Source organism: Chlorocebus sabaeus, chromosome 4 (genome assembly GCF_047675955.1).
Source record: "Chlorocebus sabaeus isolate Y175 chromosome 4, mChlSab1.0.hap1, whole genome shotgun sequence".
In the NCBI taxonomy this organism is placed as follows: domain Eukaryota; kingdom Metazoa; phylum Chordata; class Mammalia; order Primates; family Cercopithecidae; genus Chlorocebus; species Chlorocebus sabaeus.
The window spans coordinates 29,366,976-29,394,628 of NC_132907.1; the positions used below are offsets into that span (position 1 = coordinate 29,366,976).

Consider the following 27,653-nt stretch of genomic DNA (forward strand, 5'->3'; position numbering starts at 1 on the left):
TAAAATCGGAATAAAAAACTGAATTTCAGACAATAAGGTTTTTCCTTTTATTTGAGGAGGAAAGAATCAGTAATCACAATTAAATAAGCTTCTTTTATAAACTAGACAGGCCTTTTTGAAAAAGAATGCTTTTAGTTAGCCTGGGAAAATGCATAAATTATACTATCAATTAGTCTATTCTTACATAGTGTGGCATCCGTGATGGTCTTTCCAAAAGCTATTAGACTTCATTCTCCAAAAGCTATCAGACTTCATTCTCCAAAAGCTATCAGACTTCATTCTGGGAGTAGGTGTCCTTTCCCTCTTTTCTTTTGCTCAGAAGACTAACAGTACCTGTTTTGTTTTTTTTTTTTTCTTTGAGACAGAGTCTTGCTCTGTCACCCAGGCTGGAGTGCAGTGGCATGATCTCAGCTCACTGCAACCTTGGCCTCCCAGGTTCAAGCAATTCTCCTGCCTTTGCCTCCTGAGTAGCTGGTATTACAGGTGTGCACCACCATGCTGGTTAATTTTATTCTTGTTGTTTTGAGATGGAGTCTCGCTCTGTTGCACAGGCTGGGATGTGGTGGTAAGATCCTGGCTCACTATAACCTTCACCTTCTGGGTTCAAATGATTCTCCTGCCTACGCCTCTAGAGTAGCTAGGACTACAAGTGCCTGCCACCACGCCCAGCTAATTTTTGTTTTTTTAGTAGAGATGGGGTTTTGCCATGATGGCCAAGCTGGTCTCAAACTCCTGACCTCAGGTGATCCGCCCTCCTTGGCCTCCCAAAGTGCTGGGACTACAGGTGTGAGTCACTGTGCCCAGCCTGATTTTTGTATTTTTAGTAGAGACAGGGTTTCACCATGTTGGCCAAGCTGGTCTTGAATTCCTGGCCTCAGGTGATCCACCCGCCTTGGCCTCCCAAAGTGCTGGGATTACAGCCACTGCCCCCAGCCAGTACCTGGTCTTTTAAAAACCTATTCTGAATACCCTTTTTAAAAGTCAGTTAGACAAATAAAACAAGTTAATCCCTTTTACCTTTATGAAGAGAACATCTAAGATGATAGGAAGTAAACATTAACTTTAGGTCACTGCTTTCACAAAGATTACTCTGCCACCCATACCAGGGTGCTGGTAGCAATGACCAGATCTCTGAGTACAAAAGAAATTAATTATATCCTGGCAGGGAGACAGCAGAATGAGGTAGCAGGAATTGTTCTTTGACCCTGGAAAGAAAATCTGAGGACAGTTGTAGCAGACTCCAATATTAAAGGATTACTCCTGAAAGAGTTCTTGGGTTAAAACTATATCATGACACTTTTTAGTTAAAAGTAAGACTCATCTATATTTGGCAGGGTTTTACTTTTAGGTCATAATATAAGTGAAAGTAAGTCCATAAAGCACCAGGTGATACGGTTTGGCTGTGTCTCCACCCAAAGCTCATCTTGAGCTGTGGTTATCATAATCCTCACAAATCGTGGGAGGGACTCAGTGGGAAGTAATTGATTCACAGGGGCAGTTACCCCCATGCCAGTCTCATGATAGTGAGTGAGTTCTCACAAGATCTGATGGTTTTATAAGGGGCTTTCCTCCCTTTGCTTGGCACTTCCCCTTCCTGCTGCCACGTGAAGAAGGATGTGTTTGCTTCCCCTTCTGCCATGATTGTAAGTTTCCTGAGGCCTCTCCAGCCCTGCAGAACTGTAAGTCAACTAAACTTCTTTCCTTTATAAATTACCCAGTCTCAGTCAGTTCTTTACAGCATTGTGAGAACGGACTAATACACCGGGATAATCACTTGGGTGCTAAAAGACACTTCTGCCCACCAACTGGATGACACAGTTACTCAACCTACTTTTCAGCACTCAAAGTCAGTGGATTACAAACTTGTATGTATTACTGAATGAGGGGGATACTATCCTCTACTTTGATCTATTTAGCAAAATGATTAGTAATTATAAGAGGTTGACTTTGCTTTAGAAAGTAGCCTGGGGAGAAAGAGATCCAAATCCTTTTGTGTCTGATGAAACACTATGGAATCTATAGTTATTACATGCTACAGACACAATTATAACATTTTTTTGTAATTGTTACCACTGATATCTGGGCAAGATGATTTGCATATATAGTCTTTAATGAATAAAACAATCCTGTAAAAGGATTTTCAGTCCCATATTACAGAGGAAGAAACAGAATCTCAAAGAGGTTACATCACTCAAGCATTCAAACTCAAATCTGACTGACTGCAAAGGTTTTGCTACTTCTACTAAACTGTGCTGCCTCTCAGCCAGACTGAAGGGAGTGGCCATAGACGATTAGCAGACAGATTACCTAATAAACATTCTGGTGCTCAATTTTATTTTATTTATTTATGTTTTTTGAGTTAAGAGTCTTGCTCTGTTGCCCAGGCTGGAGTGTATTGGTGTGATCTTGGTTCCAGGGTTCAAGCTATTCTCATACCTTGGCCTCCCGAGTAGCTGAGACTACTGATGCCTGTTTAATTTTTATATTTTTAGTAGAGATGGGGTTTCACCATATTGGCCAGGCTGATCTTGAACTCCTGACCTCAAGTGATGTGCCCACCTCAGCCTTCCAAAATGTTGGGATTACAGGTGTGGGCCACCATGCCTGGGTGGTGGTCAATATTAAATTAAGTAAATGTAGTGCACAAACTAGATGATGATGACAATGACAATAGTAGCAGCTAACTTTGATTAAGCCTTCGCTATGTGCTGAGCAGTCTTCTAAATGCTTTGCATGTATTTAACCCATTTAATCCTTACAATGACCATACAAAGCAGGTACTATTAATATTCCCATTTTATAGGACCTATAATATAGGTAAGAAAACTGGGGCATAGAAAAATTAAGTAACTTACCTAGTAAACAATGATGCCAGACATTCTGGCTTCAGACGCACATTTTAAATCTCTATACTAAGAAGCCTACGTGAGAAATATGAAAGAGTAACGTCTGTTTTTTAATTAATTTTTTTAGAGACAGGGTCTAGCTCTGTCACCTAGGCTAGAATGCAGCAGTGTGATAATCGCTCACTGTAACCTTAAACTCCTGGACTCAAGTGACCCTCCTGCTTCAGCACAGCTAGGACTACAGGTGTGCACTACCACACCTGGCTAATTTTTAATTATTATTATTATTTTTTTGAGACAGGGTCTCACTCTGTCACCTAGGCTGGAGTGCAGTGTTGCAATCTTGGCTCACTGCAGCCTCCACCTCTGAGGCTCAAGTGATCCTCTCACCTCAGCCTCTCGAGTACCTGGGACTATAGGCACGTACCACCACACCTGGCTAATTTTTGTATTTTTTGTAACAAGAGAGTTTTGCCATGTTGCCTAGGCTAGTCTTGAAGTCCTAGACTCAAGCAATCCACCTGCCTCGGCCTCCCAAAGTGCTGGGACTACAGGCATGAGCCACCGCACTTGACCTAATTTTTAAATTTTTTTGTAGAGACAGGGCCTCACTGTATTGCCCAGGCTGGTCTTGAACTCCCAGCCTCAAGCAATCCTCCCACCTTGGCCTCCAAAAGTGTTGGGATTACAGGCATGAGCCACTGTGCCTGGCCAAGAGTACAGTCTTAAAGTAGGTAGCAGCTGAATCCCTAAGGTCCCTTCCAACAACGTGATCCTCAGTACCTTGGATAGAGGTCCAAATAGAACTGTCCCAATACTTCTCCTGTAGCTTTATCCTTCACAGTATAAAGTGTAACACTCTTGTTCCAAACATGGGCATCTGTCACTTGCTCAAATGAGAGTCCCAACAACTCCTGGTAGGTGTTCAGCAAGCCTTCGGTGACCACCTCAATTGGGAAGTATTCCTTGAGGAACTCTTGGTCTATGGAGTACTTGAGTTCCTCTGTCTGAGTCATGTAGTAATATAGATCCCAGGCATTGATTTTCCCATCATATTCAAAACTCCTGTCTTCACATTCCTTTTTCTTCAAATTCAAAATAAACTCTCGTTCTGCTTCACCCAAGGGTTTTAATTTCTGACTTAAATCATCTGTGAAGGAAAAGGGAAAAGTTAGTGATCTACTTGCTTTTGGGAGCAAACATACTCATAAATACCACCTGTGTTTTAGCACGGTGCTTCCTCCTTTGCAGTACTCAATACAGAAAAATCAGGGGGAAAGAAGGAAAGGAGGAAAAAAGTGAGGGAGGAAAGCAGACTCTATTATGGAAGCACACTTTGCTCTTCGGGGTTATTGATTTCATGGTCCTAGCCCCTCTTTTATTTTATTTTTTATTTTTTTGAGACGGAGTCTTGCTCTGTCGCCCAGGCTGGAGTGCAGTGGCCCAATCTCAGCTCACTGCAAGCTCTACTCCCGGGTTCACACCATTCTCCTGCCTCGGCCTCCAGAGTAGCTGGGACTACAGGTGCTCGCCACCACACCTGGCTAGATTTTTGTATTTTTTTTTTAGTAGAGATGGGGTTTCACTGTGTTAACCAGGATGGTCTCCATCTCCTGACCTCATGATCCACCCGCCTTGGCCTCCCAAAATGCTGGGATTACAGGCATGAGCCACCGTGCCCGGCCACCCCTTTTTCTTTTAACACCACCAGAACTGGGCCATGAGTTCCTCAATTCATCACCAAAGCTCAAGTTTATCTCAGAGAACACTGACTGAAGAATGTTATTCAGGAAGTAAAGCAACAGTGAAGCCAAAGTCATGTACATGATTATTCTTCAATGCAGTTAGTCGGACTCCTAAGAAAGCTAGGAAAAACACCTCAGACGTAACCTGTGGTCAATGTTACCTAGAAATTCCTATCAATGGGTTTAGTTTCTCATTACCCCATTTCTATGAAGGTCTATCTGGACACAGCAATTCCAGTTTTTAGCTGGAGAAAGTTCTGAGAACCACAAATTATATTGCTGTGGTCAATTTTTCACTTTACTGCATTTGGCTAAATGAGTATGGTCTTATGTATTTATTTTTTACATTTCTGTTACATATGTTAAGATACAAACGTGCCTGGTTCGGCAGAGGACATGGCAGTTCAGAAGGCAACCCCACAAAGTGAGAGATGGAGGAGCAGCCCGAGGAATACTGTGAAGAGAAATGAGGAAACTCATGGAGGATACAAAGATATAGTTTTCCATATATGTATGTGTATGTGTGTGTGCATGTATGTATACACACGCACACACGTGCATGCGCACGCGCACACACACACATATATATATAGAGAGAGCGAGCGAGCAAGTGAGAGAGCGAGAGAGTTTTGCTATGTTGTCCAGGCTGGACCCCAACTCCCAGATTCAAGGGATCCTCAAACCTTAGCCTCCCAAGAGGACACTTTGCATAGGAATATGCCAATCTCAAACTAGAAGGGAAAGCTCCTTTAAATGAATTAAGTTAGTCAGGTGGTTACTAGGGAACATTTTAGTGTATGCAATCACCACTGAAGGAAACATTCTCTACAAACCTGTTAACTCTCTTAGCCATTATCTTTTATACCATGCATCAGACTGTAGAGTAATTACCTGTTCACACTTCTGTTGTTTCCAGTAAGTGACAAATCCATTGAGAAAAGGACCTTGTCTCTTTTTAAAAAATTATCTTTATTTTCAGAGACAGGGTCTTGCTCTGTCACCCAGGCTGGAGCACAGTGGCGTGATCATGGCTTACTGTAGCCTTGAACTACTGGGCTCAAGGGATCCTCCCACCTCAGCCTCCCAAGTAGCTAGAATTACACAGGCACGTTTCACTGTGCCTGGCTAATTTTTAAATTTTTCTGTAGACACAGGGTTGGGGTCTCTTTGTTTCCCACGCTGGTCTTGGACTCTATGCCTCAAGTAGTCCTTCCACCTTGGCCTCCCAAAGTGCTGGGATTACAGGCATGAGCTGCCACGCCCAGCAAAAAGGACCTTGTTTTATTCCTTTCTGTAATCCTACTATTTAGCATACTGCCTAAGACTGAATAGTTATTTCATAAATGTCTCATGAATGAATGAGTGAATTATACAGTAAAAAATACGTACCATTTATGGCGTTTAACCTTAATATAGTTATTAGATAATAGTTTTTATGTATATTATTTTATATTACAGTTATTAGATAATAGTTTTTATGTATATTATTTTATATTAGTTCTGTATATTAACAAGTGGTTTCTGGAATATTAAATGTTTTTTGTTTATATATGTTCTATTTTTATGTATGTCATATTTGTCAGCTTATTTTATACAAATTCATAAGCAGCCATGCTATGACTACTAAATCCCTAGTGACAACAGTGAATAAAGCCAGTAACTTTAGTAACTCTCTGTTAGAACCTACATGTCATATTAGGAATTGGTATAAACAGCCTAAACAAGATATAAGATACAGTGAAGCCAGGCCTATACAGCAATATAAACAATGAGCAGTCCCTAAAACCAAGCATACTTCTAACACGTAATAGGTGATCAATATACTTCTCTCGAATGAATGAAAAGTAGGATGTCCTCAAAGGCATATTATGTTCTGAGGCCTTCTGTCCCGTTGACATGGTACAGCAAAACAGTCATAGGAAAAAAAAAAAAAAAAAAACTAACCTAGAAAGGCTGTTACGCGGCTTGTGCTCTTTGCAGTGTTCATTTCAAGGACGAAGTCAGCATGTGTGCTATAACCGAGTAGTTTGGCTACCTTGGCCCGCAGTGGGAGTAGCTGCTGCAAAATTATGGTGTTTTCCTAGTAATAAACAACAGCAACAAAACAAAGGCTAATCAATAATTTGATCCAAAGCACTAAAAGGAAGAATTATTGTATGTATTTTTAGGTTTGTAAAATTGTCAAATATTTTTAGAGCATTTAAACTTCTGTTCCATTTGGTGTTATAGGCTTCTTTTTCTTTCTTTTTGGATTCATGAAATAATTTATGACTTTTTAAACCTCAGGAGATAACTATGAGGTCTTAACAAAATTGTAGGCGCTATAAACTTAGAATGAAAATACATTTTTAATGAATATAGCGAATCCGTATTTATTTTTACTGACAGAACTGCACCTAATATTGGTACTTTAAGTTCTTTTGGACATTTTTATTGTGGTAAAAGACACAAAACATAACATTTTTAATTTCATACCCATTCGTATGGCTACTATTTTTAAAAACACAGAAAATGTGCTGGTGAGGAAATGGAGAAATTGGAACCCTTGCGCATTGCTGATGAGAATGTAAAGTAGTTCAGCTGTTGCAGAAAATGGTATGGTGATTCCTAAAAAAATTAAACCATATGATCCAGCAATTCCACATCTCGGTAAATAACACAGAGAATTGAAAGCAGAGACTCGAAGAGAGATTGACACACCCATGTTCACAGCAGCATGATTTATAACAGCCAAAAGATGGAAGCAACCCAAGTGTCCATGGACAGATATACAGGTAAACAAAATGTGGCATACATATACAATGGAATATAACTCTGCCTTCACAAGGCAGGAAATTCTGACACGCTACAACATGGATGATCCTTTAAGGTATGCTAAGTGAAATAAGCCAGATACAAAAAGACAAATATTTTATTATTCCACTTATATGAAGTTCCTAGAGTAGTGAAATTCACAGAGACACAGAATAGAACAGTAACTGCCAGGGTCTGGGGAAAGGGGGGTAGTGGGGAGTTAATGCTTAATGGGTACAGTTTCAGTTAAGGAAGATGAAAAATCTCTGCGGGTGGATGGAGGTGACAGCTGCAGAAAAATATAAACATATTCTCAATGTGAATATACTTAATGCCACATGCTATGATCTGAATGTCCCCCAAAATTCATGTGTTGAAACATAATCCCTTTTGTGGTAGTGTTAAAAGGCAGGGCCTTTTGGGAAGTGACTAATGAATTAGTTCCTTATAAAAGGGCTACAGCTAAAGAACTTGGGCCTTTTCTGCCTTCCCCCTTCTGCCATGTGAGGACACAGAAAAAAGGCCCTTTCTAGACACTGAATGCTGGTGCCCCTCGATCTTGAATTTCACAACCTTCAGAACTGTGAAAAATGTATATAGTGCATAAATTACTTCATCTGTGGTATTTTGTTATAGCAGCACAAATGAACTAAGGCACCATAAAATTCTGCTTTTAAAAATGTTTCAGGGATTTTTCCCAAGTTAACATTACAAATATCTTTTATATTTTATTTGTATTACAAATACAAAAATTGATATTATTTTATTATTTTCTTAACAATGAAATAAAAAATAATTCTCCTAGAGGAAGTAAATAAATGTTAAAGTAAAAGAAAAAACTAACCCCAATAATCAAATCAGCAAATTATTTACAGACTGATTTCTAAGGAAAATCACACATGGAGGTCACACTACCTCCATTCAAAATTTGGTTCCACCATTTACTAGTTACGTGATCCTGGGCAAATTCTGGAGCTTTCTGAGCCTCAGTTTTCTCATTTGTAAGATGTGGAAAATAAAAATACCTACACTGGAGAGTAATCATGAAGATTCAAATGAGAATATATGTAAAGTACTTAGACAAATGCCTGGCACATAACCAAACACTATAATTATCTGTTATAATTATTATTATTTTAAAACTAAAATGGAAACACAGAATAGAGAAACACACATAACGCAATTCTCCAAGTTCTAAAATTAAATAGTTTAATTAGATTTTCTTTCATTTTTTGGAGTTTCTCCAGATCTTCTCTCTAGACTGCCAATTTTCTCCCAATATCTGTTCTCTTATTTTTTCTTTTAGTAATAGAACTCTGAATTTTTTTGTTTTTTTTTTAAGTTTTCACAGAGGTGAGGTCTTGCCATATTGCTCAGGCTGGTCTTGAACTCCTGGCCTCAAGCGGTCCTCTTGCCTTGGCCTCCCAAAGTGTTGGGATTACAAGTGTGAGCCACCGTGCCTGACTGAACTCTGAATGTTTGCTGGACACTTGGTTACCTAATTATGTTTCCCAGCCTTCCTCAAAGCCAGCTGTGGCCATGTGATACTCAATGGAACAATGGGATGTGAATGAAGTGATAAGTGAAATTTCTGGGTCATGTCTGATAGATCTTTGCCGCAGGCTGTGAACTGAAAATGACAACAATGACCCTGAAAGCCACATACTGAGGATGGTAGAGCTGTCTTCCACCTCTGGACCACTCACCTCTTGACTTACAGTTACAAGACAAATCTCTTTTTTTTTCAAAATAGTGGTGAAATCTGCCATTTTAGCCATGTAAAATTCAACGGCAATAATACTCATTCCATTATGCAACCACTACCATGATCTGTTTCTAAAACTCTTCCATTACACCAAACAGAAACTCTGTAACCATTAACTCCCCAGTCTTCCCTCTCCTCATTCCCTGGTAACCTCTAATCTACTTTCTGGAAAGATAAAACTTTTATCTTATTTGAGTTACTGTGCTTTTGACTTCTGTTAAGTCCCTTAGCCTGGACCCTGACATATGTAGAGATGAATACCAGAAATCAGTTGCTACTAACAATAAAAATGAAAAATGTAAAGGAATGGAAGGTAAGGACCCAGACACTGCAGGCTGGGAAGCAGGTTCTCATTATACCATGGGCATTTGTGAAAACTGTTGCTTGCCATAACTCAGAAGGCAGGCCACGTACCTACTGAGTCTTAGTCTAGAGAAATTGTTTGGGAAAACTAATACTGTTGGGAGGTGTTTTTTTGGCATTTGTTGCTTTTTGAAAGATTACATGGGAGAGATGAACTTGGGTGAGAATTGGCCAGTTCCTAAAGATGGAAGGAAAAGAATTCTGCTCAGGGAGGTTCTGCCTATGGCCTACAATCTTCAGATGGTTGGAAAAGCCAATTGCTCTGTATTCCTAGTGTCAGGAGAAAAGGCTGTCACTCAGAGTTACTGAACTGCAGACATGACTTTGAGAATGCTGCCTTCCTCCACAAGCTCACTATGTTCAGAGGGCCTGAAAACAGACTTCACTAAATGGATAATGATGGATAAATGGATAAATTCAGAAGCCAGTATATAAGATTTGGCAAGTTTAAGAACGATGACCAAAAGTGATATTTGGGTATAGTTATTTTGACATGCATCTGATTAGAGGCAAACAGACAAGAAACCTACGTTTTTGAGGAGGCTGTATTACCAAAGATATCATAAGTCTGGCTTACAAAAGTTTGTGATTATCTGATCCCTAAAGCAACCCTTGGGACTCTACCTGACATTAGCAGGACCAGCAGTCCACTGCCAAGATATGGTCATCAAGGATAATGGACAAAAACAATTTCCTGTGGGCAAAACTGGGGGTCATGGAGTACAATTGATAAAGGAATTCTTGTGAGAAAGTAGATCCAAGTTTAGCCCAACAAGCTAACCAAGAAACTTCAACACAGTACAGAATCTTCCCAATTCCTGAGGAGTCTGAAAGTTTTAGAAAATTGCTATGAGCTCGCTATGTTTCCCAGCCTTTCTTTTTACAAATGGGACTTTTTAGTGTGGTTATTCTTTTCCTATGCCATCACTGGGGGTGTTGGGGAGGGTGTGGGGGTGAGGAGCTGATAACTTGTCTTTCCTTTTATAGTTTGCTGGATTACGAGAAGCTACAACCAGGCAGGACTATATCACCCAGAGATCCTGGTTTTTGAGCTTCAGGTAGTAACTGGGAATTAACAAATGGTGAATGGGTCCTATGTAAGGAAAAAAGGGTCCTCATGGTTACTTGGATAGCTAGAGAGGCAGATCATGGTAGAACTGGCTAGATGACTGAGAATCCCTGTCTACTTCTTCCTTTTTTCTTTTTCATATTAAACCAGGACTTATCAGTGCTGGATTGCTGATTTAGGAGAGAAGCAACTTCTAATTTGTTTAACCCATTCTATTTTTATTAGAACAGCTTATCCTGTGACCACACCAAGCAGGTTGTCAATGAGCAATGAAAAAGCTAAAAGTCTTGTAAGTCTGAGGAATTAGAGATACAGTGCATACACATAGGAATAGCAGTCTCTGAGCTGACTTTGACATTGGTGAACAAAGTAAACCCTTTTCTTAAAATATTCCATTAAAACAAAAGAAAGACAAACATTTATAATACCTCTTTGCACCTTGTATTAAATGCCATTTCCATCCTTCTTCTGGTTTCAGGGATACAACATTTCTTCATGACAGGGAAATAGTGTGGATATTTTAAGGTAATTTTATACTTGTCATCATCTGTCTTTTCTAAACTATCAATGAAATCATCAGGAAGAGCACCTGCAAAAAATCATTTTCTCATATATCAAATTTTCCACTCATTGCTGGTTTATTTAGCATTGGCATGGTGCCTTTTAGTAGCTCTAGGAATTTTGTGGAGTAATTGAAATTCAAGTAAAATAATGACATTCCTTTAAATATCATTTTGATGTTGCTGGAATGGTGGTGGCTGTTAGAAGCCAGGTGCCTTGGGAGATGGTAATTCAAAATATGAATAGGTTTCAGTAAACTTGTGCAAATGATGTTTCAGTGGAGAACAGGCAAAATTAAGTGAAGAAAGACCCAGGATGGATGGGCACGGTGGCTCACACCAGCACTTTGGGAGGCCGAGGTGGGTGGATCACTAGGTCAAGAGATTGAGACCATCCTGGCCAATGTGGTGAAACTCTGTCTCTACCAAAATTACAAAAATTAGTTGGGCATGGTGGCACGTGCCTGTAGTCCCAGTTACTCGGGAGGCTCAGGCAAGAGAATCGCTTGAACCAGGGAGGCAGAGGTTGTAGTGAGCTGAGACTGCGCCACTGCACTCCAGCCTGGCGACAGACAGAGACCCCGTCTCAGGAAAAAGAAAAAAAAAGAAAAAGAAAAAGAAAAAAAAAAAAAAAAAAAAGACCCAGGACTGAATAAGAAGAGACTAGTTTAAGATACAATGCAGGAAACATTGCAAGTCAAAAAAAAAAAAAAAAAAAAAAAATTTAAGGCACTGAAGGCTGTTAAACACAAGTATAAACTACCAAGAAAAATTATGGAAAAAAAAAAGATTTTTAAGCCCCCTCTGGACTGTCTCTAGAAATTGTATATACTCTCATTAGCCTAAAATCTAATTTTGGTTAGTTTGATTGTCTCTTCTGTAGAAGGGGTGGTGGGCTTAGGTACTGGATCATGTTTAAAATAATTATTTGAACGATGATTTAGAAATTTTGTATCTGGAAAGTAAAACAAACTGTGAGGTAACATTATTTGCCTAAATTATATGATTTAATCTAGAAAAATAATAAAACTTACCAAGTTCAGCCTTGGAAAATACAAGGAAGGTATCATCCTCATTGAGGTTTTTGTTAAAATCAATACATAGCTCACTCATTCTTTTCTTCATTGATTTGATTTCCTGAAAGAAGATAAAAATACAGGACATTAACAATAAAAAGAAACTCATTTTGTGCAGGGCACGGTGGCCCATGCCTGTAATCCCAGCAATTTGGGAGGCCAAGGCGGGTGGATCATTTGAGGTCAGGAGTTCGAGACCAGCCTGGCCAACATGGTGAAAGCCCGTCTCTACTAAAAATACAAAAATTAGCTGGGTGTGGTGCTGTGTGACTATAATCCCAGCTACTTCGGAGGCTGAGGCAGGAGAATTGTTTGAAAAAAACAACTCATTTTTATCACCATCAATTGAGTTTCACTTTTATATGAGTATTGACTTCTGTGCCCAAACTCCAGGAAGTACTTCTGTAGATATGTGCTTGATAAAATAGGTTTCTGCAGTCCACCATGTCATGTCCATGTGTATCTGTGTGCAGCATTTACAGAAAGGCAAGCCTGGTGATGTCTTGGAAATTAGTTGTGAATTTGAAGAATAAATTTAGGAGGTACAGTAAACAGCAATATACTGCACATAGTACATACACAATAAATGGTTTCTGAGTGAATGAATAAATCTAGCAGCACATTACCAATTAGCAAATTTCTAATCGTTTCCAATTCAAAATTTTAATTCAGTAATCAGCATCTGGTTATGAAGTAAACCAAGAGATAAGAGCTGAGTAATTCATTCTATTGTTGCTTCGGGGAAAAGGTGATATTTTAGTTTTATAGAGCGTTTGTAAACAAAGATGATCTATAGACCCTAAGATTTGCATAAAAAGTACTAGGTGGGAGATCAAACGAAGCAATAAGAAGGAAACCACCAGGAAAAAAACCCAAAAAAACCATGATACAATTTTATTAATCTGTCCCATTCTTCTAACAATGTTACACAATGAAATTTACTGCTTCTCAAAGTGTGGCCCTGGCTAGGAGCATCACCATCACCTAAGTTGTTAGAAACGCAAATTCTTGGGACCCCAACACTAAACCTACTAAAGAGCCAACTCTTAAAAGTCGAGTCCTATAATCAGAGTTTTAATAAGCCCTCTGTGTAATTCTGATGCACACTAAATTTGACACTACTGACCTAACACATTGTTCAGTGGTGTTTTCTGATACTCTCCTCAACCCCCTTTCTACCTCTGCCCCACTTTGCAGCGCCCATGTAGTTCAGAGAGGACCTGATCCTATCTGCAACTCTAGGGGTGTGACTTCTGCACCAGTTGGGCCGTCATTCTAACCCCATTGCCCTCGAGACTGTTCAGATAATCCAGGCCTGGCATTCCATTGACTAAAAGGGAATTCAGGATTAACCACAGGATCCACTTTGGGCCATTAAGACATGAGGAGAAGTTTACTACTAGTGGCTTCTCTATGTCCTTCTGGATGGTGGAGTTTTTAGATTTATAGCCACTTTAGTAATGAAAGGAAGCCAGTCTTTAGATAAAACTAACACTGAGGAAGACAGAGTAGAGAAATAGAAAAATCAGATGGCCAATGACTCCACTGTGCATCAGGATCACACCAACCCATGCAGCTCACCCCTTGATCTTCCAGTTATGCAAGCAAATAAATCTCATTTAAATAGGGTTTTGTTAGCTGCAACCAAACATATCTTAACTAATACAGTGTTCATGCTCCAAACAGAATTAAGAATTGACTGGGAAAGCAAAGGGTCAGGTAAGTGAGATCAATCACAGTTCTCCTCTAACTAGGTGAAGGAAGAGGATACAAGGTGATCAGAGGGTTTTAGGTGGGAGAAAGGTACCCATATATCAGTGGTGCCTGTGGTCATAGCTAACATGCTGACAACACTTGATTTGGATTTCTTCCAAACTTATTCCCAGTCCTGCGGGCTAGAAGAATGACCTGGAAATAAATCATGGACTGTATTTCCTTTCCAAGAAGAAATTTCTGGAGCCAAATTTATTTTTGAACCTGGAAGACTTGACTGGCATCAGACAAAAGACAAACTTTGAGAGGCATCTTTCAGCAGCTAATCTCCTTTCTCTTAAGGGGCATGTATTAAACATAGGATACTCCATTCCAAAGTTTAAAAACTCTCCATCGGTAAGGATTTTATAATCAGTGCTTCATCTCTGTATGACCAAGGGAGTGAAAAGACAAACCAACTACTAAGACCTGAAATCAGCTCTTAAAGAATGTAAAACAGGGTAGGGAAAATAAGCTCAACACACATGAAACAAATAAAACTTGTACAAGGTTAAAGAACAATTTTAAGTTACCAGTTGTTTGTCCATCACCAAACAGACTCCTGAGGTTAACAGGAGTTGTAGAATGTAAAACCACTAAATACATTGTAGATGAATTTGTATTATGGGTTATTTTATTATAAGCCATCTGTTTCCCTATTTTCTGTTTTTTGTTGCACAAGTTGAATATCCCTTATCCGAAATGCTTGGGGCTTGAAACATTTCAGATTTTGGAGTTTTCTGGAGTTTGGAATATTCCCATTACTACCAGTAGAGCACACCTACCCATAAAACCTGAAATGCTTCAATGAGCATTTCCTCTGAGCATCATGTTGGCACCCAAAAGTTTCAGCCTGAGGAGCATTTTGGATTTCTGGATTAGGGACGTTCAACCAGTATTTTGTTTTATTTATTCATTTATTTTTCTGGTAAGAAAAGGAAACTCACATTCTGTACTTGTTCAGGAAGATGGAGCCCATTTCTTTTCCCCATTTTAATGGACTTTTCCAAGTATCGTCTGGCCTCAGGTTTTATCTTCCCCAGATCACAGGTTTCCTGAAATTAAAGAGCATGAAAACCATTGCTGTTGAAACACTGCAGATGTAAATTATAAACTATGAGGCCACAGCAAATTTATTCATCATCTCTGTTGGGTTATGAAGCACATAGGTGATTACGAGGCAGGCCCTATTGAAGACCTAATTTCTTTTATGCTTTAGTGAGGTCCTGCTCATTTAAAACAGAAACATTAAATAAATAAAAAGCTAAATAGAATTTCCTTGCCTTGAATCAAAATCAGGAGTGCCTGTACCATTTGACAGTGTGATAACAGAAGCATTTGCATAATCTAATTCTGAGCATTCTTTATGACTGAGTGGTCTTTTTCACAAAACATATTTCTTATCACAAATCATCTAGATTTAATTTTCTATCATTTGCTAACCTGGTTCCAACTTGAAAGGCAGGAATAGAAATAATGGGTAAATTCTACATAAATGCAGAGTGGGACCCTTTTGCCAATAAACCAAACAGGGAGAGCTGGATAAAGCCCCAGCAAAAGCCTTCCAACACTTCAAAAATGCCTTACTGTCATTTTCCAAGAGAGACCAAGGGACTACAGCAAGCTGCACAGAAACAAATATCTGGGGAAAATGAGTCAGCACTGCACAAAGAGGAGGAAAGCTGGACAGTAAATTTGAATCTATATGCAGTAGCACAAACAACACTCACTCAAAAGAACAGAAGGCCATGGAGGGGAATGGAAAATTCCCCCAGCCACAGCAAGGTAATAAAGACACCAGATGTTTCTCTAAAGCAGGTGGCAGAAAACACATGGCACATCTGGATGGCCGGGTGGTTAGTGGTTCTTAAGAAGAAATGGACTCTGGACAGATTCGGCAGGTGTAATGGATTCAGTTTGGTTGAAAGCCAATGAGAGACTTCTGTTTCTAAAGCCTTATAGGCCTTCTATTGGTTAAACATTCTCTCCATGACAGACCCAGGCTGTTCAACCCTGAGCATCCCTAATTTCCCAACTAATTAAATCTGTAAAAAGATTATGTTTAGCTTAGAGACTGCATTTCAGATTGTTGGTGCTAGATCTGCGCTGCAGTAATTTTGCAATTGTATATCTTTTGTTGCAGCAGGTAACAGAGTTGTATTTTAACTTAATACTACTTAATACAGCAACTGCATCTCACTTTGCCTACTAAAAAATTATTTTAGTTTACTTTTTTGGGGACAGTCTTGCTCTGTCACCCAGGCTGGAGTGCAGTGGTGCGGTATCAGCTCACTGCAACCTCTGCCTCCCAAGTTCAAGCAGTTCTCATGCCTTGGCCTCCCAAGTAGCTAGGATTACAGGCATGTGCCACCACGTCTAGCTAATTTTTGCATTTGTAGTAGAGATGGGGTTTTGCCATGTTGGCCAGGATGGTCTCAAACTCCTGGCCTCAAGTGATCCACCTGCCTCGGCTTCCCAAAGTGCTGGGATTACAGGTTTGAGTGACTATGCCTGGCCAACAAATAATTTTATGTTACAGTACTAAAGCATTTGTTGTGCATATATTTATTCTGAGGATATCCTCAGTGGAGGCAGAAAATAGGCTCCTTTTTCCACAGAAACCACCCTTTGTGTCCCGGAGAATTTGTGCATGCTGGCATGACTGGAGTTGGAACCCTCCCTAGCTAGTATTAGTGCACAAAGGGATGCTAGCAGCAGGTGCTTGCAAAGGGAAGAAACCCACAATGGCCAGGGAGCTAACTGGGCTATGGGCTGGTTCCCTCAGGGTGGCCAGCAGCTCCAATCACAGTGTTTGTACAGATGTGATTAACTTGGGTTGATCTAGGCTGGCTTTGGTAGTGCCAGGAAGTCTGTCTTGTAGTGTGAGGCACAGCAACAGGAATCTCTAGACAGTGTAATACTGCAAGCTGTAGAGCTAGGGAGAATCCAGGCTGTAGTTATGTGCAGGGGAGTTGGGAGGAATCCTTGGTGAGAAGGGCCTGGCAAGAGTTGGGTAAGTTGTTAAGGACCCAGGCGAGCAGGCTAAGGTCCAGAGCAGAAGGCCATCCCAGCAAGGAAAACAGCCAGTGAGAAGCTAAGGATACAGGGGGACAGCCGTGTGTGTACTTGGGTTCCTGGGCCACATTTGGCCATGAGCTCAGGACACAGACTCATGACAAAGCCTCAACAGCTGAAGAATGCAGAATTCCTACCCTATGGCTATGCTTGATGAGGATGGGCTCTCATACTAGGTAGGCTGCAACCTGCCATATCAGCATGTAGCAGGGCTGCTATTTTAGAAAGCCTAAAATATATTCAGGATATGAACTCAAAACTCATAGTCTATGTTAAAGTTAAAACTACTTATTCCCAAAATAAATGATACAGGTGCAAACAGGTAGAAGGATAGTCTGAGAAAAATCAGCCCTGAATTAGGTCTAATTAAAATATGACTAATTAGGCTGGGAGTGGTGGCTCATGCCTGTAATCTCAGAACTTTGGGAGGCCGAATCGGGTGGATTACTTGAGGTGAGGCGTTTGAGAACAGCATGGCCAACACAGCAAAACCCCATCTCTACTAAAAATACAAAAATCAGCCCGGTTTGGTGGCGTGTGCATGTAATTCCAGCTACTTGGGAGGCTGAGGCAGGAGAATCACTTGAACCCGGGAGGTGGAGGTTGTAGTGGGCTAAGATCGCGCCACTGCATTCTGGCCCAGTTCTCAAAAAAAAAAAAAAAAAAAAAAAAAATATATATATATATATATATATAAATTTATATATGTATGACTGATTAACTGTAATGAAATCTTTAACTTACCACAAAAATGACACAACAGAAATCTGACTAATTATAACCAGACACTCCTTGCAAGGCAGACACAGGTCTTGGGAAATCCCCAGAGTTCTCTGGTAGGAGTAAGGCACTTCTAAAATGTGCTTCTTAAGCACATTCCTCTCCTAGAGTTGATCATAGTAATATTCTCTTACAATCCCCAGGCAAGGTCAGAATTACTGCCCAAGGATTTTCTAAGAGGGAATCAGCCAACACTTCTAGACTGTCTTGCTGTAATTGCACCTTCCTTCCTAACAAAAATTTCTCCCCTTGAATCTCAGCCAGGCCATAGACCTCTTTAGGTGAAGTTTTTCTGCTTAAAGAGTAGAGGGCTAAAGTTTCACAAGTGATTTTTAAATTTATATGATCTGACAGTATGGAACCTTATTTCAGTCTCTGTGGTGACAAGATTTAATTTTCCCCTAACTTCCTCCTGTAACAAAGAGTTTTAATATGAATGTGTATTCTCTCTCTCTCTCTCTCTGCATCTCTCTCACAAGTCTGATTATATATTCACATTACAGACAAGAAAACTGAGATTAAATGATTTTCCCAAGATCATATATCTATCTAATGGTTCAAAATAGCAAAACAAACAAACAAAAAAAACAACACTACAAATTCTAGTTTAATGTTTTTCCCAATGTACCATACTACTTACTATAATACCATCCTTAATCATTCTTTAAAATTTTATCACAAAAAATTGAGTTTATTATTATTTTTGAGACAGGGTCTCACTCTGTCACCTAGGCTGGAGTACAGTGGTGTGATCATGGCTCACTGCAGCCTTGAACTCCTAGGCTCAATAGATTTTCACACCTCAGCCTCCCAAGTAGCTGGGATTACAGGCACATGCCACCACATCTGGCTAATTTTGGTATATTTTGTAGAGAAGGAGTTTAATCACATTGCCTAGGCTGTTCTAAAACTCCTGAGCTCAAGTGATCCACCTGCCTCGTCTTCCCAACCTGCTGGAATTACAGACATGAGCCACCATGCCTGGCCAAATACTGAGTTTCTTAATTTCCTCCAAACCCTCCCCACCTTCTGTCTCATGACTTTGTCTTTTTCTTCACAAGAACTTCATATTTTCTGTTTCTAAAATACGTAAATAAAAAATTATTTCAGTGGGATTTTCTGTACTATACAAAGGAGAAATTACAATGCCGTTAAAAGAACTATGAAGATTAAGATAATATATTTCTCTGAATATCATTTAAAAAATGAATTCAGGGCTGGGCAAGGAGGCTCATGCCTATAATCCCAACACTGTGGGAAGCTGAGGTGGGAGGATCAATTGAGCTCAGTTCACCAGCCTGGGAAACATGGCAAAACCCTGTCTCTACAACAACAAAAAAATACAAAAATTAGCTGGGCATGGTGCTGTGTGCTTGTAGTCTTAGCTACTTGGGGGGCTGAGGTGGGAGGACTGCTTGGGCCAGGAGGCAGAGGTTGCAGTGAGCCAAGATTGAGCCACTGCCCTCCAGCCTGGGCAACAGAGTGAGAACCTGTCTCAAAAAAAACCAAATAGAATTCAGGACTGGGCGTGGTGGCTTATGCCTGTAATCCTAGCAGTTTGGGAGGCCAAGGCGGGAGGATCACTTGAGCCCAGGTGGTTCAGGCTGCAGTGAGCCATGACTGCGCCACTGCACTCTGGCCTAGGTGACAGAGTGAGAACCCACCTCATTTAAAAAAAAAAAAAAAAAAAAAAGAATTAGGAACTCTGAATTTGCTAAGAAATTCTAACAGGATAAGAGAGCCGGGTGTGGTGGCATGTGCCTGTAGTCCCAGCTACTTGGGAGGCTGAGGTGGGAGAATCACTTGAGCCTGGGAGGCGGAGGTTGAAGTCAGCTGAGATCGTGTTACTACGGTTCAGCCTGGGTGACAGAGCAAGACTGTTTGTAAAAAAAAAAAAACAAAAACACACAAAACAAAAAAACAAAACAAAAAACCCAGAAAAAAAAAAACAAAAACCCAAACCAAAAAAATTAAACTAAAATAGAGAAATAACTGATTGTATTATATTTGCAATTTAGTTCTTCTGCTCCCCCTTACCCCCAGCCCCAGTCCATGACATTTACTGTAAGGTTGCTATCTTACTACACTGTGAAGAGGACATTCTTAGGTAGTTGTCTGTACTCCTGGGCTAGGGGGATATAGCCAACATCCCTTGCTGACTACTAATTCAATATGCCATCACAAGATTCACTGCTTCTGTGAGCCACAGTGTGAGGTTGCTTAAGTGAGGCATCACACTGCATGAAGATACATTTTCACTGGGGCTAGTTCAGTTCAACATACATTTACTGAGCTCCTATTTATTCTTGGCACTAAGGAAACAAAAAGGAATATTCTTAAAGAGCCTGAAGTCACATGAAGGAAAAGACAGACATATTAATAGATAACATCAATATCACACAGCACGTTTAAAAAATAGGTAAGTACTTGGAAAAAAGGGGGGCACAAAAGAAGGGTGCCTGGCCAATGGGGAAACTAAGCCAAGGTAGTTGATGCTTTATATCTGGATCCCTAGGCTTTTAAGACTCAACAAAATTACAAGTTTAGTAGTATTGATTATGATCAATGACTAGACTTACATATTTCAAAAATCAGGAAGACATGGAAAATAAAAGGAATTAAATTGTAAACGAATTTGGAATATCATTCTTTTTTTTGGTTTTTGGTCACTGTTTTACGATACTGGTTCTTTTTTTTTTAACTTAATTTTAAAATTTTTGTTTGTTTATTTATTTATTTAGAGACCGGGTTATGAGACTGGCTAATTTCTGTATTTTTGGTAGAGACGAGGTTTCGCCATCTTGCCCAGGCTGGTTTGGAACTCCTGGGCTCAGGCCATCTGCTCACCTTGGCCTCCCAAAGTGCTGGGATTTCAGACATGAGCCACCATACCCGGCTGGTAATGGTTCTTGTATTTTAATTTGGAGCTGGGTCTCCATGGCTGGTCAAGTAGGAGAGATTACATAATGTTTAAAATCATATACTCAATCTCATGACCTATTCATCTGCACTGTAACATTAAAGTTTTCCTATTTAAATCACTAATTGGCTCAGATGAATTGGCAAGACTAAAGCCTGCCACTCTAAAAAAAAAAAAAAAAAAAAAAAAAAAAAATTACAATAGATCACTGTACTCCTCAAATTTAGCTTGCATAATTCAGCCTCTATTTCATGAAAGAATTCCTCTTGTGTATTTATTCCTTAGCAGGCCACTGGAATAGAATATGCCTGATTGTTTTGACATGAAGACACTGTACATTTTTCTCACCAAAATGGCTGGAAAGAGCAGGTACGAAATCTTCTTTGATGTTTGTTGGCTTTTTAAAAGCCAACGATTGTGAAGCCCTTGTAAGAACTGGGAAATACTAATACCTGCAGTCATAACTGCAGGCTTGTGACCCTTGGCCTTTCTTTTAGCTTAAAAGGATGAGGAAGTCCTTGTTTTCACTGCTTTTTCTTTTTCTTTTTTTTTCTTGGTGGAATTAAGGATACATTTAATACACGTTAAATTTTCATGTGAAACCTGATATCTGCAAATGAATATAACTATATATATGTAGTGAGGACAAATTAAATCCCCCCTCGACTTATAAAATAGGACATTAATAATACCATTGCATTTACTTATGCAACAGGTAAGCTGTGCAAAAAATAACTACTCTTTTGAATTTTGTGATAAACAATTTTTTCCAGTTTTACCACTTATATATTGTACAGTTTTGTTTCTTTTTGAGCTTTATAAAGTATCATATTGCATGCAGTATTCTGCAATTTCTTTCCTTTACTTTTACTAAGATTCAACTATAGTGTTCCATGTTGTTATACTTATTTATTTTAATGCTATAAAATATTCCATTGCATAAATGTACCACAATTTATAGATCCATTTTCTTGCTGATGGGAATCTGGGTTGTTCAATATTATTTTGCACAAATGCAAGGGTATCTCTAGGTAAATACTGAGGTGGGAGTGGGAGGATGTGCTAGGTTGTGGAGAATGTAAGCTCCAACTTTCTAATGCTAAGTTTTTCTCCAACTTGGTGATGAATCAGTTACACTCTTAGAAGCAGTGCACAAACATTCTTGTTGATCCACATCCACAAAGATAACTTGGGATTGTTGGTTTTCTTAATCTTTGCCAATCTTGTGAGTGAAGAATGGCAACTTATTATGGTCTTCATTTGCATTTCTCTGATTACTAATAAAGTTGAACATCTTTTCATACATTTAATTGCTATGTGTGTTTCTGTTGAAATATTTCTTCATATCATTTGTCCATTTTCCTACTGGGATGTTTGTTATTGATTGTAGTAGTTCTTTATCCTGAATGCATCACTAGTTTAATGTTTTATAAATTTATTTTCTCAGTATTTGAACTTTTTACCTTTCCTTATGAACAGAAGTTATTTTAACATAGTCAAGTTTATTAGCCTTATATTTCGTAGTTAGCACTTTTTGCATCTTAATAAATATATCCCTGCCCAGATGTCATAAAGATATCTTCCTGTACAGGATCTAGAAGCTTTAAGCTCTAGCCTTTTATGACTTTAATCCGTTAGGAATTGCTTTTCAGTTGGTTGCGAGGAAGACATTCAATTTTATTTTATTTTTCCAAATGGGTAACTTATGTCCCAGCAATTACTGAAGGCCTATTTTCTGGATCTGCCACTAACTGCTTTCTCACTTTAGTTTGATGAACATTTACTGAACGATTGCTTTTTATCAGGCACTCTGCCAGAGGGGCAAAATAGAATCAAACATGATACCTCCCTCCCTTGAAGGGTTTAACAAACAGTCTACATGGTTTTTGGCAAGCACTTACCCACCAGTGATGTGGCTCTTGGAAAGTTATTGTTTCTGAGCTTCAGTTTCTCCACTTACATTATAAAAAAGCCTACCTCATTAGATTGGAATCAAGGTTATATGAGTCATATTGCTATACAAATGTAAGGCAGTCTTAGTAGTCATACACTGGGAGAGAGAAAAGAGGACCACAACACACTGGTTAGTCTTACCCTCTACTGTAATTTCTTCCATCCATTTAGTCAACAAATTATTTGTTTTGAAGGTTTTAAAAATTTTTTGTGGGTATACGGTAGGTGTATACATTTATGGGGCACATGAAATGTTTTGAGACAGGCAATCAATATGTAATAATCACATCACAGAGAATGGGGTAACCCTTCCCTCAAGCATTTATGTTTTGTGTTACAAATAATCCAGTTGTACCTTGTTATTTCCAAATGTACAATTAAGTCATTATTGACCATAGTCACCCTGTTGTGCTATCAAGTAGCAGGTCTTATTCATTCTATTTTTTTTTCTTTCGGTTCTCATTAACCATCCCCACCTCCTCCCCTATTTTGAAGGTTTTGAAACATGACTGCTAATTAAATGATACTCCCCAGACTGAGATGTGGTGTCCCTTGCATCTGGGAAGAATGCAGTGACTTGTCAACCAATATGGTATGGCAGAAGTGATGTCATGTGACTTCCGTGACAGGTCATAAGGGCAAAGTAGCTTCTATGTGGCTTGCTGGAACACTCATGTCGGAGCAGAGTCTCATGAAAGAAGACCTACCATCCTGATACCACCACACTGTAAGGAAACCCAAATTAACCCACACAAATGGACCACATGGAGACGCTCTGTGCTATGGACTGAACTGTGTCCTTTCAAGTTCTTTTGTAGAAGCCCTATCCCCAGTGTGGCTGTATTTGTAAATAGGCTTTTGGCAGGTAATTAAGGTTAAATGAGGTCAGAAGGGCAGTTCTTAATCTGACAGGATTGTGGCCTTTTAGGAAGAGAAGAAGAGTTCTCCCTGTCTCTCTCTCCTTCCTGTCCCCCACCTCCCAACCTGTACCATGTGCACACACTGAGGAACGGCCAGCAGGGAAGGGAAGCAGCCATCCGCAAGCCAGGAAGAGGGCTATCACCAGAACCCAACCATGCTGGCACACTGATCTTGGACTTGCAGCCTCTACAACTGTGAAAAAGTTAATTTCTGTCATTTAAAGGATTCAGTCTATGGTATTTTGTTACGGTAGCCCAATCTAACCAAGACACTGATATTATTTGTCTGTGGCCCAACCAAATCTCATCTTGAATTGTAATCTGAATTTCAATCCCTATGTATTGAGGGAGGGACATGGTAGGAGGTGATTGGATCATGTGATCAGTTTCCCCCATGCTGTCATGATAGTGAGTTCTCACAAGACCTAGTTGTTTTATAAGTGTCTGATGCTTCCCCTGAGCTCACTCTCTCTCCTGCCACAGCTCCACTAGGGCACTGCCTAGTGGAGCTGTGAGAAGAGTGCTACTGCCCCCCAGACTCCAGAATGGTAGATCCATGACAGCTTGCACCCTGCACCTGGAAAAGCTGCAGGCACTCAACACCAGCCTGTGAAAGCAGCTGCAGGGGTTGTAACCTGAGAACCACAGACGCAGAGCCACCCAAGGCCATGGGAGCCCACCCCTTAGATCAGCGTGCCCTGTATGTGAGACATGGAGTCATAGGAGATTTTGGAGTTTTAAGATTTAAGACTGCCTGGCCAGATTTTACACTTGCATAGGACCTGTGGCCCCTTTGTTTTGGCCAATTTCTCCCATTTGGAATGTGAACATTTACCCAATGCCTGTACCTGCATTGCATCTTAGAAGTAACTAACTTGTCTTTGATTTTACAGACTCATAGGCAGAAGGGACTTGCCTTGTCTCAGAAGAGACTTTGGACTTAGACTTTTGAGTTGTGCGGAAAAGAAAGAAAGATCAGACTGTTACTGTGTCTATATAGAAAGAAGTAGACATAAGAGACTCCATTTTGTTCTGTATTTGAGATGCCATTAACCTGTGACCCTACCCCCAACCTTGTCCTTGCAAGAGACATGTGCTGTGGTGACTCAAGGTTTAAAGGATTTTGGGCTGTACAGGGTGTGCTTTGTTAAACAAGTGCCTGAAGGCAGTATGCTGGTTAAAAGTCATCACCATTCTCTTAATCTCAAGTACCCAGGGACACATACACTGCCAAAGGTCGCAGGGACCTCTGCCTAGGAAAGCTAGGTATTGTCCAAGGTTTCTCCCCATGTGATAGTCTGAAATATGGCCTCATGGGAAGGGAAAGACCTGATGGTCCCCCAGCCTGACACCCGTGAAGGGTCTGTGCTGAGGAAGACTAGTACAAGAGGAAAGAAGGCTCTTGGCGGTTGTTGGTGGTTGTTGGCGGTTGAGATAGAGAAAAGCATCAGTCTCCTGCCTGTCCCTGGGCAATGGAACATCTCATAAAACCGATTGTATATTCTGTTTACTGAGAAAGGAGAAAACCGCCTTAGGGCGAAAGGTGGGACTTGCTAGCGCAATGCTGCTCTTTATGCACTAAAAAGGTTTATGAAGATGTTTGCATATGCATATCAAGGCACAGCACTTTTCTTAAACTTATTCATGTCACAGAGATCTTTATTCATATGTCTTACTGCTGACCTTCTCCCTATGATGATCGTATTATCCTGCTACTTCCCTGTTTTCTAAGATGGTAAAGGTAATTATCGATAAATACTAAGGGAACTCAGAGACCAGTGCCGGCGTGGGTCCTCTGTATGCTAAGCGCTGGTCCCCTGGGCCCACTTTTTCTCTCTCTATACTTTGTCTCTGTGTCTCATTTCTTTTCTCAAGTGTCTCGTTCCACCTAACGAGAAACGCCCACAGGTGTGGAGGGGCAGGCCACCCCTTCATGAGTTCATGCTGGAATGAATTAAGACTATGGGGACTGTTGGGGAGGCATGATTGGTTTTGAAATGTGAAAAGAACATGAGATTTGGGAGGGGACAGGGCTGCAATGATAGTTTGGCTGTGTCCCCACCCAAATCTCATCTCAAATTGTAATCCAAATTGTAATTCCCACATGTCAAGGGAGGGAGCTGGTGGGAAGTGAATGGATCATGGGGTGGTTTCCCCTATGCTGTTCTCGTGATGTTGAGTGAGTCCTTACGAAATCTGATTGCTTGATAAGTGTCTGGTGCTTCCCCTGCGCTCTCTCTCCTGATACCATGTAAGACATGCCTTGCTTCCCCTTCGCCTTCTGCCATGACTATAAGTTCCTAAAGCCTCCCAGCCATGTGGAACTGTGAGTCAATTAAGCCTCTTTCTTTATAAATTACCCAGTCTCAGGTACTCTTTATAGCCGTGTGAAAATGGACAAATACAGATACCCCTGAGACTACATGAATAACGACAGATGCCTGATTAGTTCCTACCTGCTTCAACCCTAGTCACCACGGCCTGAAACCACACGTCAGACCCCAAGTCAGAACTGTCCAACTAATTCGTTTCTGAATTCTTGATCCACAGAAACTGTGAGAGAAAATAAAATGATTGTTGCTATTTCAGGTCACTAAATTTTGAGGTAATATGTTATGCATCAATAGGTAACTGGAGCCCTTATTGCATGAAGAATTATGAAAAGTAATTTCACTTTGCTATGTATTAATTTTAAGTGGAAAATAGAGCTAAAATAACATTTTATATCCCATTGGGATAATATATTTGATTATTATATACATTATTGGTATCTTGGGAATATTATTCAGAGCATCCTAATTTTAGCAGAGCAGGCCTGAAATTGCTGACATCACATAAATTTAAGATCCTATTTATCCAGCTTAATGAGGCCTTTATGTGTGGAATTTTTTTTTTTCTTTCTGAGACATGGTCTCACTCTGTGACTCAGGCTGGAGTACAGTCGCACAACCACTGCTCAGTGCAGTCTCAACCTCCTGGGCACAAGCAATCCTCCCACCTCAGCCTCCCGAGTAGCTGGGACTACAGGCACTCACCACCATTCCCAGCTAATTTTTCTATTTTTAATTAATTAATTAATTTGTATTTTTTTTTAGATGAAGTTTTGCTCTTGTTGCCCAGGCTGGAGCCCAATGGCATGGTCTCGGCTCACTGCAACCTCTGCCTCCTGGGTTCAAGTAATTCTACTGCCTCAGCCTCCCGAGTAGCTGGGAATACAGGTGCTTGCCACCACGCCTGGCTGATTTTCGTGTTTTTAGTAGAGACAGAGTTTCACCATGTTGGCCAGGCTGGTCTCAAATATATGAAATTTAAAAGTACTCTATGACAAAGAATCTAAAGTGACAAACCTTTCATACCTTGGTAACATTCATAAGATCACAGAATGTGAAAATAAAAAACATTATTTCAAATGAGAACTTAGAAATCATGATGAAAATAGGATGAATCAAAGGAAACTAGAAATTCTAGGAAAAATTCCAAATTACATAAAAAAATATAGAACAAGAAAGAAAAGTAATTTGGGGATGAAATAAAATGGGGATACTAAAAAGGCCATGATTTAAATCACACTGAATAACTGCAGTCAAAAGGAGCAAGAAGAACAATTTAGCGAATTAAGAATAATCATAAAGTTATTTTCATAAGTTACTTTCATCAGTTATTATGAATTATAAGATTATCAATTACAGGATGAAAAATGCACGTTTGATATGAGAAAATAAACAGGATATACACCTTACATGTCTAAATCTTGATTACACATTGTATAATGAGTTACAAAATAAAATGCCATTTAATTTAAAATATTTCAACTCTTGTCATGGTCTGCTAAAAAGGAAAAAAAGAATTGGGATTCTGCAGAAAGAAACATGCAAAATTAAACAAACAAAAAAAATGCCTGGAATTTTAAAACTGTTTTTTTCCCAAACAAATTGCTGAAGTGTCATGAAAATAAAAATTGAAAGCAAGGCATGATGAAACTGCTAGGAGGCAAATCAACACTGGTGAAAAGATCAAATACACTTGGGCAGACCCA

At 39.8% G+C, this 27,653-nt stretch overlaps 1 protein-coding gene across 8 annotated transcripts in view; it reads right to left on the bottom strand.

Moving 5' to 3' along the window:
• The window catches only part of NLN (neurolysin), a 103,756-nt gene that overhangs the window by 36,483 nt on the left and 39,620 nt on the right, over positions 1 to 27,653 (bottom strand). For all 8 annotated transcript variants that reach the window (XM_007973939.3, XM_007973944.3, XM_007973942.3 and 5 more), the window contains 5 exons: positions 14,917 to 15,024; positions 12,176 to 12,278; positions 11,010 to 11,170; positions 6,536 to 6,671; positions 3,630 to 3,996 (listed from right to left, as the gene is read on the bottom strand). In XM_007973939.3, coding sequence (XP_007972130.1) covers positions 3,630 to 3,996; positions 6,536 to 6,671; positions 11,010 to 11,170; positions 12,176 to 12,278; positions 14,917 to 15,024 — 875 coding nt within the window. The remainder of the gene's footprint in view (positions 1 to 3,629; positions 3,997 to 6,535; positions 6,672 to 11,009; positions 11,171 to 12,175; positions 12,279 to 14,916; positions 15,025 to 27,653) is intronic.